Genomic DNA, 15,771 nt, shown 5'->3' on the forward strand with positions numbered 1-15,771 from the left:
AATCGATATCCCTTATGGGATTTTCCATTCAAATCCACTCAAGTTTAAGGCCTACGGGGGACGCAAATTTCCACTTTTCCCCGGGCGCTGTTTACCTCCGCTACGCCAAGCTGTTAGTGTTAGGGTTAGGGTTTGGGTTAGTGTTAGGGTTAGGGTTAGCTACCCTAACAGCTAACCCTAACCGCTAACTGCAACCCTAACCCTAACCGCTAACCCTAACCCTAAACCGCTAACAGCTATTCAGGAAATTTGCAAGAAAGCCCGGGCAACGCCAGGCATTACTACTAGTACCAAATAATTGAAATTTAAAAAAATTGGACGCATTGCTACCTTGCTTGACACTCAGCATTTAAAAAGATAGAACACTGACAAAAAACGTTGGGAAGGTAATGATAAACCACCCAGTACAACCCTTGCCAATAAACTGCTTCGGCAGCACCAATGCTCTGTAAAGAGTAGGGATTGGGTACATCAAATCAAATGAAATCAAGTAATTCTTCAAATTTTATTTTTCTTTCACTTAAAATACTTCATGTCGCTGTATGTCCAACTACCTTTTTTGTATACATAGTCGAGGCTCATGGAAGAGCTACTACACTGAACAGATCAGGACATAACAGGATACAAAAGCAAAGGAAGGGAGAGGGGGGAAATGCCAACAGCAGAGTAGAAGGCCAAGATAGAGGGAAACTTGGACAAGCATAGGGTGTGGGGAGGTGTGGGGGGGGGCATGAGAGGATGCTTGGGTTGGACAAGATGGATATAGAATGAAACTCCAAGAAGGGAAAATTGTAAATTTGGATGGCGGAGGGATTGGGGTGGTGGTGGGAGATGATGGTGGGCTGTGTGCACCTTGCAGAAACCTGGAAGGGGGGGGGCGGGACAAAGCACGGAAAGAGCAGAAGGTGCAAGACCAGAAAGGAGGCGGTAGAAGCCAGAGAGACCACTGACCTGTCTGCAATGGCAAAGTGATAGGCCCATAGACTCAGCTTCATCGCGGGAGATTCCAATGATCTTGAAAGCCTTGGTTTCCACGGCGTCAAAATGAGGAGGATATGAGGCAGGGGAGCCAGCCCATAGGGGAGAGCAGTACTCCATCAAGTTGCAGAATTAAAACCACTGCTGATAAATTGTGTTCGACTGCACATTCGCAAGAATTTTTAAATTATATAAATAGTTATTAAGGCCCGGTCACACCTTGACGTTTTAGCCAGCGATGGCAACGTATTAAAATGTATGTAAAACGCTGGCTTACGTTGAACTTTTGATGTTTTTTTTAAAGATTCGGACGTATTCATAACGACTTGGTCTTATGTATAACGCATTGGTAACGGACACAGAACGTTTCGTTGTGTTATAGATAACTTATACCAACGAATGCTGAACCTGTTGTCGGCCTACACAACCGATGCCCAACGATAGTCTAACTTAGGCATAGCGCGTTGCATGCATCGCCGACGATGTCATGACGTAGCCTATTAAAAGGCTGACGCACAACGATTCAAATCATAACTGCCGTAGAAATGGAAGTGTCAACATCGCGGTCACACCTTAGCGATCTTGCCAGCGTATGCCGACCTAAGAAAAATGTGTCTAAAACGTTGGGGCACGTCAAATACGGTATGAGTAAGTTTGGTATACGCGAGTAGAACGCTAAAGTACGCTATCATACGTCGTAGTCAGTAGAGTACGTCAAGAAATTTTAAACATGTTCAAAATTTTACGACGTACTCGGCGTATGACACACGTTCCGCATGCGATGGGGATAAGTTTTACACACGATATGTGGACGCTTACACACGTCCACAAACGCTACTTATAAGCTACTCATAAGTCGAAACACGTCGCGGTAATGTCTTTTTTACGCGAAACTTATTTCTAACTTATGTTTGACGTGCTTTGAACCAATTCTTTACGTAGTCCCAACACACATCGACGTATGTAGACGTATTCCAATGACGTCTTCCGGTCGACAAAAAAAAAAAAAAAATTAACGTGTTTCTAGCTTACAACTGCCATATAAAGACGTGTTCCCAGCGGTTTTGGGAATTGGTATATAAAAATGCTGCTCATAAAAGGGGAACCCAACAGTGTTTTTGAGTCGATGTCCATGTCAGCAGTATCAGTATCAGTATCAGTATTAGTATTAGTATTAGTAGTAGTTTGTTCATGTTGGCAGTAGTAGGTGAGTGTGAGGGGGAGGGTGTGGGTTATGATGGATCGTCCTTGCGTTTAACGATTTAACGATTTAAATGATAAACTCAACGATTTAAATGGCTGCATCTCCACTATTGAAAGTAGACGCTTGCGCTCAACAATTTGATTTTTTTTACACTCAACGACTTTTAAACGGTACCACTCAGCTAGTTTCATTGTTTACAATGAACGATTTAAATTGCTGTCACTCGCCTTTGTTTTTTGACGCTGGGGTTTGGAAATTTGAAGCGTTTCTTCTGAACGTGTTAAATCGCTCAAACTCGACTATTTTAAATAGACGCTGCCGATGGACAATTGGAATCATAGCCAAGCTAGACATCGAAGTGTGAACATCCTCGTCATGCCGAAGAAAAGTTTGAAGAATGCTGCAAATAAGTGTCCTGGCCGTGGCCGTGGACGCTGACGCAAGGACGATCCATTATACCGACGTCTTTCAGCCTATGAGTAACTTAAAAGTAACGTCTGTCGATGTGTGGCAACGATCGCGTAACGTGCCAACAACACGTTAATCATAGGTTAGAAACAAGTTTCGGGTACGCTAAACATTACCTCGGCATGTCTCAACTTATGATTAACTTACAAGTAGCATGTGTTGACGTCTGTCAACGATCGCAGACCGTGCATACAACTTGTGGCCAGCGTAGCAGAACGTGTGAGTTATACGCCGGCATACGTCGTGAAATTTCAAGCATGAAAAAATTTGAGGACAACCAAAAAGTACAACGTTTAAAGCCAGCGTACAACGACGTATGGCAGTGTTTTTCAGCATGCTCTCAATGTTATCAAAACTTACCCATAACGTATTCAACGTGTGCCAGCGTTTTAGAAAAAAAATTCAAAAATCGGCATACGTTGGCTAAAACGTCAAGGTGTGACCGGGCCTTTAGTAGCGGAGCTAATACATTTGTATAAGATTCCCCAGTGATCATTTTCTGACACGTTTCGTTTAATCCACGAATTACCCTCACAGCAGTGAAAAACAAATTACCCATTGGACAAGACTTTATCTTCTCATGGAATCTTCAACTTCTCGAGACTATCATTTATACTCTGGTGAGAATTGAATTAACGTTCTGTGATGCAAAACAGAGAAAAGCAAAAAATAGATTGCCATTTTTATTGAATAATTGAAATCATTTGACATGGGAAACACTTTTTTAATTTTTGTTACACATTTTGCACAGATGCAGAGTAAACTTAATGGAAAGAATACATTTACTAACTAACTGCATACTGCTATATTTTAAGAGATAACTGATGAGGGAAGATGTCTTTTTTAAGATATGATGTATTGTGCATTGCAGACATTAAATCAGCTTTCATAGTATTCAAAAGGTTGGCTCGGAGAATTGTAGAAGTAATTGCCCCCAAAAAAAAAAAATTGACAAAATAAGAATGGATTATCTCTCGTATGGACTTGTTTTTCGTCTGACCTGTATCATTTCAAGGCGTGGTCTGAGATGGTCTGATAGATCTTTCCTGGGTGTTAGGGGCAGAGTATGAGGAGGGAATGGTATGGTATGGGAGGAGATGCATTCACAAGGCAAGGCAACCATACAAAGTTGTATATGATTATGTTATTGCATTTTTTAATCCATAATGTGAACTAGCTTGTGCAAATGGTTAAAGATTTACAAAACATTGGCAGTGTGGACTCTATTATCGAGGCCATTGAAGAAGGTGGGTAATGAACCTAACCTTCAGTGACCTCAAGTAGTGTTTGCATTGGTATAAACTGCAATACAGACTTAAATTTATGGTATTAAAAAAAACAGTAATAATGTATTAACCTTTTAATATTTTGTCACATGTTGTCATTGCATCATAATAACTTTCAATAAAAGTATTATTATTTTCCTAAGAACTGGAAAATTGACAGGATGGACTTTCAACAACATCAAACTGGAGTTTACGATGTTAGGCAGTGATATCGCGCACATATTTTTATGTAGTTTTCATTCACAAACGTTGGAAGTATATTTTGACCAAGTTGTGCATGACTATGGCCCATTGACCATTCCCCTCCCTGAATCTTTTTGCTGTGTGCCGAGCTCCGCACCACACTCAGTCTCAGCACTATCTAAATCCGTCGAGCTGAAACTGTCATGGAGTCACTGGCTCTCAGCCCTGCCTCTACAGTGTGGCACAACAGTGTCACACCCTTACAGCAAGGTACAAAATGCACCAACGCTGTGCGGCTCTGCCACTTAAGCGTATTTCCGTCACCGACTAATGCCGTTGGACCTCTTGCAGATGAATGCATGCTTGGAGTCAGCACACAAAGTGGGCCTGAAGATGAACCTGTTGAGCCACAAAATCGCATTGGGGCTCAATAGTGTCATGTGCATGAAGTTTATAGCCCATTTATCTTGCAAGGGCAAGATAAATGGATCATAACCTGATGTCTTGTCTCCACTAGCATGGTTGTGCCACATTTTTCAGGTTTTAGGGTCTCCACACATCTGAATTATAAGCGAACTCCACCTGGAATAATTTTTTTTAATCACCCATCAGAGGGAGCAAGGAATAAGGTCAAGCTGATCTGGCTCCAGTTTGTATCGACTTGTGCAATAGTGGTTATTGAATTTTTTTTGTATACAAAGTCGAGGCTCGTGGAAGAGCTACAACATACAACAGATCAGAATGTAACAGAACAAATGGAACAGCAGAAGGAGAGGGGGGAAACATACCAACGCAGGTTTGAAGGACAAAATAGAGAGAGACTTCAAAGATAAGGGATGTGAGGAAGAATGAGGATGAGGGGAGGACACAGGGGGTGGACAAGATGGATATAGAAGAAAACTCAGGAAGGAAAACAGGAAAGTTGGAAAGAGTTGGGCTTGAGGAGAGTTATTTTTAGATCCTCGTGGAGGATCTCTAAGTCTTACTCACGTTGTTGTTCTTAATCTTCTTCTTGTGGACTTTTTTTGTTTCACAGCCTACAGTTTTCATCGAAACTTCCTGAAACTTGACATATATATGTAAAAATACCCTGCGCAGACAGTAACCATCTCCGATTTTGAAAATCCCTCCAAGATATCTCCGCTAATGGAAATCGCCTAAAAAAATTATCTCAAACTAGGCAAGCTTTTTGAATTCTGTTTGCAGGAATCGAACAGGACATTAGCAGAGATGAATTACCGCACATATGATGCATCACTATGACGTCATATCAATTTTTATGACGTCATTCCTATTTTTTGACATTTTTTGTTTCACAACCCAGAGTTTTCATCGGATCTTCGTGAAACTTGCCATGTATATGCAGAAAGCCCACGCGCAGGCAGTAACCATCTCCGATTTTGGAAATTCTTCCGAGAAAAAAAGTTGACGTCATAATATCGCTAATGGAAATCGCCTATACCATTATCTCTGAAACTAGGCAAGCTGTTTGAATTTTGTTTGCGGGAATCAAGCCGGGCATTAGCACAGATAATTTATCACAAACCTGATACATCACAATGACGTCGTATTCATTTTTATGAGGGCATCATTAAGAGGACGAGGATCTTTGCTCATTTGAGCTTGTTTATTTTGATGTACCATACCCTTTTTTTTTTTGGCCAAACATTGTTGCTGCGGCAACAGTTTCTTGGTAAGTGTTTTACTGGGCGGTTTGCCATTGCCTTCCCAGCATTGTTTGTCCGTGCTCTATCCTTTAAAATGCTGAGCGTCAAGCAATGAAGCAGCACGTACCATTTTAAAGTCTTCAGGATAACTCAGCCAAGGTTTAAACCACTGACCTCCCAGATTCGAAGCGGACACTGTCACCATTATGTGACCCAGTTAAGGAGGAGAGTTAACGAGGGTAGAAAAGATCATGGCTTTGAATGGGGGATGATCTGAGACGATGATGAACAGCTGTCTTGAAAACCTGGAGGGAAGAATGAGATTAAATAGAATGTGGAAGTTGGTTTCACAGGTGGGAGAAAAGAGGATCAAAAGAGTGTAAGAGTTGGAGATTGCAACTCCAACTCTTACACTCTTGTAGCCTGCTGCAGGTTGTAGCCGCCGCGTGCACGTCCCACGCCCCACGCCCCCTTCTGCACATGCAAATGTGCAAACATGACTTTGAAATATCTGCAAGGAGCAATGATTCTGGATGTGTGGAGTTTCATCAGAAGGGGGTTGTTGGCAGATCTTGTGTGCCATGCAGAAACCTGGGTGGGAAGGGGGGGGGGAGGGGCAGAGCAAGGAAAAATCAGGAGGATTAATGAGGAAAAAGAAGGGTGTAAGACCAGAAACGAATCGGGAGAAGACAGTGAGACCACCAACCTGTCTGCGATGTGAAAGTGATATGCCCATAGACTCAGCTCAGATTACAATTGTCATGTTTGTGGACTAAAAATCTAAAATATCATATCCTTTGATTCAGAGCTCAGATACAGTATTTGTATTTGCAGCTTGCTAATTTTATCACATGCATCATGCTGAAGCTCATTATTGCTTTCTTTTCTCCTACAATACTTTTGTTGTGTATCGTGCACCTTACCAATGTAAGGAAATGTACCTTCACAGTATCCCCTGCTATTCTGTCAGTGTGGGAATGTAGCAAGTCAATGTCATCTGCGACTGCAGCTTGAAAATGCTGCCACCAATGTCCTTGAGTTCCTTGGCATAATCCTTAGCATCAAATCCTATTATCCTTTTGCAGTCAAAAGCACAATACAGAAGCTGAAGCTCTCACAATTCCATTACAGGGACACCATTCACACCCAAGCTTTCGTTCTTCAACACTCTACTCTTTGCACACGAGCTCAAACATACTTCACATTTGTGGGTTTTATTCCACATGGTTATTTTGTCTGGGTTTTAAGCATACTGTATGTCCTTGTGTTTGGTTGTAAACCCCTAAGGTTGGCATACATGGAAAGGAGGAAATTCCTCCTTGATTGCTGAGAAAGAAAAGCAACATCATAAGGATGACATCACCGATACACAGAGTGCTTTGGAAAGTGACATCATTTTCTCCAATCTCAGCAGCTATGTTTGTGTGTAAAGTCGTCTGGTTTTGTCTCGTGTATTTGTGTGCATGTACAAGTGATTTGTGTCACTGCTCCTCCAAGAGCTTTCGAGCCTGTTAATAAATAAATAAGGTAAAAAATACTTCAACCTGAACTTCCATGATGATGATGACGACGATGATGAAGAAATTTAAAATTTACCTCGATCTCTTCCTTAATATTGAAGCCTTCTTTTCCTGAAGTATTTGTTTGAATGTTGTCAAGTTGTGAATCTGTCTTAAAACTGGGAAAACTGTAATCTGTAAGATAAAAGAAATTCAATTCACATTTAAATATCATAAATAACACAAGTTATAAAAAAAAAATTGTTCAATCAGACTATTTAATATATTGAGCTGCTGACTTTGACAACATTGCCACCCATCACTGGACACCACCAAACACTTTTAGAAATGAGCAACCCACTATTAAAGCAAGAATACCAAAACTACAGCATTAAATCTCCAGCCTCTACAGTGGCCTGCAAAAGTATTCACCCCCCTCCAAACTTTTCAAATTGTGATGACAACTGAGCTTATTTCATGATGCTTTCAAATCAATCTTAATATGCAGAGTCTTTACAAACTACTTCAAAGTGAGAAAGCTAAAAAATGCAAATAAAATATGAATCAGTTAGATTAACAGAGAAAATCAGATGATTGTCAGTTGCATAAGTATTCAAACCATTTCCCTAATTAACCCTAAATCATTTCAGGAACAAATTATTTATTTGAAAGGTGACAAACTAAGTGTAATAGGTTCCACCTGTATGTAATCAGTGGTTCAACTTAAATATTAAGCTCCCCCACTTATATAAGGAGTTTGAAGGTGCAACTCACTTGGTCAACCAACAAGGCAATCATGAAGACCAAGGAGCTTTCCAAAGAAGTCAGACATAAAGTGATGGAGAAGCACCGTTCAGGAGAGGGTTATAAAAAGATTTCAAAGCAAGTCATTATTACTTTGAGTACGATGATATCCATCATTAAGAAGTGGAAGATGTTTCATACCACCCAGACTCGACCCAGATAAGATCGTCCATTCAAACTCAGCAGCCGGGCAAGCAGGAAACTGGTTCAGAATGACTGTAAATCCAGCAGTGACTGAAAGATCTGCAAGGCTCTGTGTCCGAGATGGGGGTCAGTGTTCATGAATCAACAATATCCCGTTCCCTTCACAAAGCTGGTCTCTATGGACAGGTGGCAAGAAAGAAGCCATTACTGAAAAAGACGCATGTAAAAGCTCATATGGAGTTTGCAAAAATGCATCTTAATGATACTGCAGGCATGTGGAGAAACGTTTTGTGGTCAAGTCAGGTCAGGTCAGGTATGGGAGCATGCGCCAGAATAGTGCGTAGTCAGACGAGCCAAAAATTGAACTTTTTGGTCGAAATTCAAAGCGTTACTTCTGGTGCAAGCCTAAAATTGCACATCACCCAGTCAACACCATCCCTACTGTCGAGCATGGTGGTGGCAGCAGCATGTTATGGGGCTGCTTTTCATCAGCAGGGACAGGCAAGATTGTCAGGATGGAAAGGACACTGGACGGTGCAAAGTACAGGAGAATCCTTGATGAAAACCTGCTTAAGTCAGCCATGAATCTGAAACTGGGTCAGAGATTTACATTTCATCAGGACAATGATCCCAAGCACAAAGCCAAACCCACACTGGAGTGGCTGAATAATAAGAAAATAAATGTTCTTGAGTGGCCCAGTCACAAAGTCCTGATTTGAACTCAATTGAACATTTATGGCGAGACTTGAAGATTGCAGTACATCGACGATCCCCATCAAACTCGGCAGAACTAGAGCAATTTTCGTGTGAAGAATGGGCAAAGATTTCACCATCTCACTGTGCAAAGCTGGTTGAGACCAACACAAAAAGACTCGTAGCAGTCATTGCTGAAAAAGGTGCTTCCACCAAGTACTGACCAAAGGGGCTGAATACTTTTTAAACCAGTGAATTTTGATTATGTATACGTTTTGTTACATGTATTCCTGACATGTAACCTTCTTCAACTACAACAGTGTTCAGTTTGATCTCTTCAACTATGAATAAAGAAGTTAATTGAGAAAAATTGTATCTACATAATTCATCTAATTACAGCATTATTGGTAGGGGGTGAATACTTTTAAAGACCATTGTATGTTTTCCTAAGCCTATTGTCGCAAACTCTTCCCGACAAGGTTTCAAGATAGCTGCCCACCACTATCTTATGGTCTCTCCCATTTTCACTACTCAGCTTTGCTACATCCTATTCTCCCCCTTCAACAATTTCCACTCCTTGTGCTGTGGAGAATCCATTGATTGTCACCCCACTGTTTTCCCTTTGTCCAATTTTAACTGTTCATCTGTTTTGCTCTTTCATGAGCCTCAACACCTGTATAATACAAAAAAAAATGTCTTGCAGCAATGGACAATTCCACAGTTGTGGTCTCAACTCATTCATCTCCAGAGACGGTTTCCTAGAAACATGATACCGCAAGCACTAACCGCAATACAGCTTTGAAAATTGTTTTGGCTTTCTGGGTGCCCAAGAAAGCCAAGTTATTGTTGATGTTGATGTTACTCTTCCCAGTGGATTATGTTTCCATTTGGGAATGAATAACAACAGCATGCTATTCATAGACTGGGGTGACTGATTGTTGTGGCCCTTGTTAGTCAGGCATAAGTCTTCTGGCATTGTTAAGTTCATTCACAAACTCCCTGTCCGAAAGAGATTAAGAAGATAAAATAAAAAAGCTGCAGTTCCTGGTTTCGCAGCCTCACGCTCTGCCTCTCATTCCTGACAAGGCCCAAACCTCACTCACAACAATCACTTTTGTGTCCAAAATGGGGCTTCAACTCCATGTTGTTCTTGCCCCTATTTACCACTGAGTCAAGGTCTTTCGCCATGTCGAGCCATTGGGCCTGGTTGCAAGTCAGAGTGATATGACATTTGCTTGAGCTATTGCTTTAAAAAAATGAATCTTTGCTGCTATATGTGGATCTTGTTCAAGACCTGCAAGGTCAATGGCAGCTGTGTCTCAACACAGTGACAACACCTATTGTTTTCCTTTGAGCTACCCATGATTGAGCTTGTGTTGTCAGGTCTATTTATGTATTTCATATGAAAAGAAAACATTGTTACAGCTGTCACATCAACCAACTGGCCCACATGCTCTGAGCCGGATCAAGGGCTTACTTGCACCGCCACCTCACTCAAATTGGAGCGTTCATGGGTGATCAGACGGCGCATCAGACTTATCTTCATGCCGAGCACTCCAAATGGAGGTACAAGTGAATCACGGGAGGGAGAATTTAATCTCTCCTGCGGGAGAGATAATTTAATCGAGAGTTGACGATACTTGGCCCTGCCCTCTCCCTGCTTATTGGCGGGTCAGGCCTGGCATCAATCAAGCAGAGGCCCTGCACCCCGAAGCTTCTTGGCTCACCCTGGAGGTTTGAAAATGGCGGAACCACGCCAATACATTGACATCGGTGGTTTTGCAAGGCCACGACTATGCAAATCACATTCAGGACAGATGACAAATGACAAAACATTAAAAGGGGATTATGGAATGAGCGGTTTTAGACACAAGCATTAGGGGGGAGACATCATATATTGTCTCTATCTATAAAGCTTTCTATCCATATATTGACTCGTATTCTATTACAATTAATTTACCTCTCTTATGCTAAACATGCACCATGGAAAAAAAAAACAACGATTTATACGCTCTACATTCTTATCCCCTGTAACCCAACTCCACAACAATATGTTTTAGCCGATACAGCACAGCATGATCTTGTAATAGATTATGACCACACGTGAAATGTAAAGTAAGTAAATCACACCTAATAATTTGTCAGGTTGTTGGATGCTGACATGTGTATGAAATGGAAAATTCATTTTTGTACCTGATGATGAAGGAAGAATAAGTTGAATACCGCTGCTAAGATTAAATCGTAGTGTCTGGCTTCTTATATCTGTGAAAAAAACCCAAGAATTTTCGTATTATTTTCTCTGAATTAACTTTTTAATTATTCCCATCTTCCATACAGTATTTCCATATTATTTTGAAACTCAAATATCTGCTTTTGAGAATTGTCAAAAAAGAAGATGACAAACAAGTGCTATTATGCAAAATAATGAAAATATTGTTGAACATGGTTAAAAATGTAAAGCTGCAAGATGAATATACATTTTATCCAAAGTAAAATAAGGTATGAGGGTGGTAACTAAGTTATACACCTCAACAAGAAAAATAACCACGTGGAAAGGGTCAGAATTTGTATTTTTCAGTGTAACCTCCTTTTAGGTCAATACATTTCTCCCACTCTTCTTCCAAAATCTTTAGGAATTGTCCCTTTTCAGGATTGTGTCTGAACCCCAGAAAGCTTTCAATTGCAGCTCATTTGTTTTTTTTCATGATGTTGCCTTCAACAACTCTATGATGTTGTTTTTATCACTCCATTCACTTTAACTATTTTTGGAATGATGTTTATTCTCTTCAGTCTCCAAGATATCACGTTTCTTTTTTAAAAACTCTTCATAGTTCACCGGATTTACAGGACAGCCTAGCGAGATATATAACATGCACACTTGCCTCCAAGCTGTCTAGCCTGGGTTAAAATTTCATCCCAGCCATAAACTGTCACCCTGGTATTTTGAATGCAGGGCGATTCATCAATGTGTGTGCCTTCTGTCAAATGGACATTAACATGGATGTCCTATTTGCCGGCATTAGTTTGTGGATGTTGAAGATCCCATGGTTTCATTCACAAAACGGCCGAGCAGTCGTCGGCACCATGGCCAACTTCCATATTCTTGCACACGCAGTGGAGTATCCTGCATTGGAGTGACGACCCGTCCAGGTTTGTAACCCTCGCCGAGAAACTGCTTCGGCAAACCATTGCTCAAAACAAAGCATGCAAAATGATGATGATGATACTTGACTGCTTTAGGTCTCCTTGCATAATTTAGACCAAAGTCATTGGGTGCTGATACTACAATTAGTAATGTCCTCCTTTCTTTTTATGATTCCTGAGTACTATATCTGTTCACAATGTCTTGTCTTCATTGTTCACTCCAGCAAGAATTGTCAGGTCCTTCTGTGAATGTAACATCCTCATTATCTATCATTCTATAGGGAGTACGTTTCGATGACTTCTGAAAGACCAGAATATTGAAGTATGCGGATATGCCGATAGATTATAATATGCCTTTGTGTGTAGGGTTGTTCTTACATGGGTGTTTGCATCCTGAGAGAAGGTGACCGGTGCTTTATGTTTCGACTTTGGAGAGCCTGCATTTGTCCTTTTTCTTGGCCATTTATTACCCTGAATGCATGAAGCAAAAGTGGGGTTAAGCAACTGTTTCACTCTGTCTCTGTCTGTCTGTCTGTCTGTCTGTCTCTGTCTACAGACGTCAGTCGATGATCGAGGAACTACTTAATTTTAATTGAATATTATATTTTAAACACTGTAGAAACATGAATCGGAACATGAACCTGCAGTTTAGAAAGTACTTTGGCTCTGAATTTTGCAAATTGTACAGAATGTCATCCCAAGTGTGCATGTGCAGAGAGGAGTAGGGTAAATTTTTTAGTCTGGCTATCTTGCAGTCAAACAAAATTTAAAATCATTCCAAACAGGAAACTTTCTGTTTTTAGGGACATCAAAAAGAACACCAACAACAGGCACAAATAACTAATTTAACAGGTTAAATAAGGTGGTGTAAAAGACACTGCATTAATGGCAGTAAACTTCTGAAAAAAGTGTTCTTGGGGTTTTTTGGTTTTAGGAATCTTCATCTTTGCACCTTCTTGGACTGTTTTCCCTGACATTCCTCTTTTTGGGTGTTAATGTACAATGTAGAATTACGTGTTTTTTTTTTTAATGTAATATGAAAAATCAGAACAATTATGAAATGCGTTGCATGAAAGTACACCTTCAGTTGAACTTGCGTAAGATAGATCCCAAGGCTCATTTAGTCTGGGCTTGAGGGAGTTGATGGCATTCGTGTTCTGTATGAGGTTTTTGTTCATGTAGGCCTCCATAGCTCTTAATGCCCTGTATCTGAATGGTGAACATCAATAGAAATCTAAGTCTTCAAACAGTTTCTTCAAAAGTCATAAATTGACAAAAGTGACTTTGTGATAATAATCAGCAAAGGTTCATTCAAAATGCAAAGGATAAAGGCAGGTTAGGTTATTACTGTGTAAGGCAGGTTAGGTTACTACTGTGTCGATTTAGGATCATCTGGGTGAGATTTTACACTTCAGTGTGTTTGCACAAACACATACGTACTTCCTCCACAGTGGGATAAGGATAGGGATGATCGATATTGTGCAGTTGTGAAAAAGAGAGTGCATCACCGTGCCATGCTGAACAGCCTCCAATACGATCCGCACCTGATAATTCGGCACATTCACCTGGTGTTCAGGTAAAAAATTTAGGGTGTTTCAATAAAACATTCATGAAGTCGATGCAGATTTACAATGCATGCTCTTAACTGATGGGCTCACATTTCTGAGAATGTTGCTAATTATGTGGTCAAAAATATAAAACAAGTGCAAGTATATTGAAGGAGAATATTTATTTACAGAGCTATTTGTGTGTTAGTGAACAACATTGAAACAGAATTGTGTATCTTACATTTGGTTTATTATTTAAGTTTTTATTTATTCATTCTGGTTTATCAAATCTTGTACATTATCTCCGATGTTGTGCACCAAACATTTATTTGTGTTCCACATCGTGTTTGATGTTGATGCTCTAAAAAATTTTCTTTGTGTCAGGAGTTAATTATAGCCATTATATGACTGCAGGTATAACCGACATAAATGAATGCGAAAATGTCTGGGCTGGCTCCCCTGCCTCACATCTTGCTCAGCTTGACAGTGGAAACCAAGGCCTTCAAAATTATTGGAATCTCCTGCGATGAAGCTGTCTACATGTTGAGTCATAAGTCCCAGGCACGGTTTTCGCTGCTTTTTCGCTCCCAGGCACGGCATACAAGATTTGTTTGTACCATCTATTGACACTGTTTTCTTTTCTTTTTTCAGATAATACAAGTAATACATTGAAGAGAGGCTGGTCGCAGTGGTGTGGTACCACGAGAGGAGAAACACAAACACGACGATGAAACAGGTGCAAGAAGACTTCATGGAGCATTTTGGAAAGCGAGCACAGTCAAAATCAAATCATATTTGGGGGGAAAAATAGCATTTCAGACTGGAAATGTACTCGACTGCAAGCGCAGCGGACAACCAAAAATTCGTAATTATAAAATTTTAATTTGTCAAAAATTATTAGCAGCTAAAGCCATGTCCTGGGACTTATGACTCACCTATCAATATCAACTTATGTATGGGTCTATCAATTTGCCATTGCAGACAGGTAGGTGGTCTCTCAGTCTTCTCCCACCTCCTTTCTGGTCCTGCACCCTCTGCTCTTTCCATGTTTACCCCCCACCCCTCAGATTTCTGCAGGGCTGACACGGTCCATCATCAACCCCATTCTGCTAAATCCAGGATCACTGCTCACCTCCACACATTTGTTCCTCTTTTTTTTCTGTGCTACTCCTCCCTACCCCCTCCAGTCAGTCCTTCAAGAGTGCTGTCTAAATCATGACCTCATGCTTTCTCCCATACCAATCCCTGTTCTCTTGCACTCAAGCTGAACTTACCCCCCTTCCCCTTTCCCCTTGTACCCCCCTCCCCTTTCCCTCCACCTTTCCTTTCTGCTACTCATCCACGAATGCATGACATCCTTGTCTCCCTGGTATTCCCCTTTGATCCTCTGTCAGTTTGAGTCTGGTGTCATCAGTCGTTTAGCTCTTCCATGACCTCGATTTCTGTCCAATAAATAAACATTAAGAATAAAAAAAAATGTCTTGACTTGACTAACCTATTCAATCCACTGCAGGATGAAAGTCTCCCTAAACATGGTCCATTCTGTTCTAATTAATGCAATTTGAGGCCATTATACTCCAATTTTATTTTTCAATTTCACCTCTCCATCTAATCTTTGGTCTTGGATTGGGGATTGAGGAAGACAGTGGAAAAAGTCTTCCTCTGATTTTTCCAGAGCCTTCTTTAGGTTGCCAGATTGAAACTATTGTTGTCAGCTGGTTGTCAGTTCTTCTTGCTACGTGTCCAGACCAGTTCCATTTCAGCTTCTGAATGTGGCAAAAAAGTGACCAAAAAAAAACAAACAATCTAATTTGCCAAATATACCTGTGGCAAAAAGTAAGTAATAAAGATTTAAATCCCAAGTGTGGGCTTTAAAGTGATTCATGTGATGCAGCATTTTCATTGGGGCCACAATGTGTCTGTCATGTACATGAGGGCTTATTCTGTAAGCCTTACTCCATGCCACATGTATACAAAGATACTAAAGTCATGTGGGAACATAGCACGAGCTCTGATTAAGAGGTCTTAAGAAGTTTACACAATGAAAGGTAATTTCAGTGGTTTCATCAGATGGATTATTTTGATAAAGGATTCAAAGAGCAGAGGAAGACATGAAAAATGCAGTGATGATGAAAGTGAAATGGCAAAAGCATA

The 15,771-nt window shown here is 40.6% G+C and overlaps 1 protein-coding gene and 1 long non-coding RNA gene across 9 annotated transcripts in view; one reads left to right on the forward strand and one right to left on the reverse strand.

Moving 5' to 3' along the window:
* Positions 1-3,106: 3,106 nt before the first annotated feature.
* Positions 3,107-15,763, forward strand: LOC147026682 (uncharacterized). Of its 2 annotated transcripts, none has more exons than XR_015058463.1 (3): positions 3,107-3,270; positions 11,880-12,076; positions 14,032-15,763. It is a non-coding gene; the product is annotated as an uncharacterized LOC147026682 (long non-coding RNA). The 2 variants fall into 2 exon arrangements; XR_015058464.1 differs by having other exon boundaries at positions 11,950-12,076.
* LOC147026683 (regulator of G protein signaling protein-like) overlaps positions 3,329-15,771 on the reverse strand; it is a 171,864-nt gene continuing 159,421 nt past the window's right edge. For all 7 annotated transcript variants that reach the window (XM_085882373.1, XM_085882372.1, XM_085882371.1 and 4 more), the window contains 5 exons: positions 13,511-13,635; positions 13,152-13,279; positions 11,120-11,188; positions 7,383-7,480; positions 3,329-3,696 (listed from right to left, as the gene is read on the reverse strand). In XM_085882373.1, the coding sequence (XP_085738499.1) occupies positions 3,661-3,696; positions 7,383-7,480; positions 11,120-11,188; positions 13,152-13,279; positions 13,511-13,635 (456 nt within the window). In that variant the 3' untranslated portion in view covers positions 3,329-3,660. The remainder of the gene's footprint in view (positions 3,697-7,382; positions 7,481-11,119; positions 11,189-13,151; positions 13,280-13,510; positions 13,636-15,771) is intronic.

The sequence above is a fragment of the Eptatretus burgeri genome, chromosome 5, assembly GCF_056783735.1.
Source record: "Eptatretus burgeri isolate ZD-2024b chromosome 5, Ebu_testis_v1, whole genome shotgun sequence".
In the NCBI taxonomy this organism is placed as follows: domain Eukaryota; kingdom Metazoa; phylum Chordata; class Myxini; order Myxiniformes; family Myxinidae; genus Eptatretus; species Eptatretus burgeri.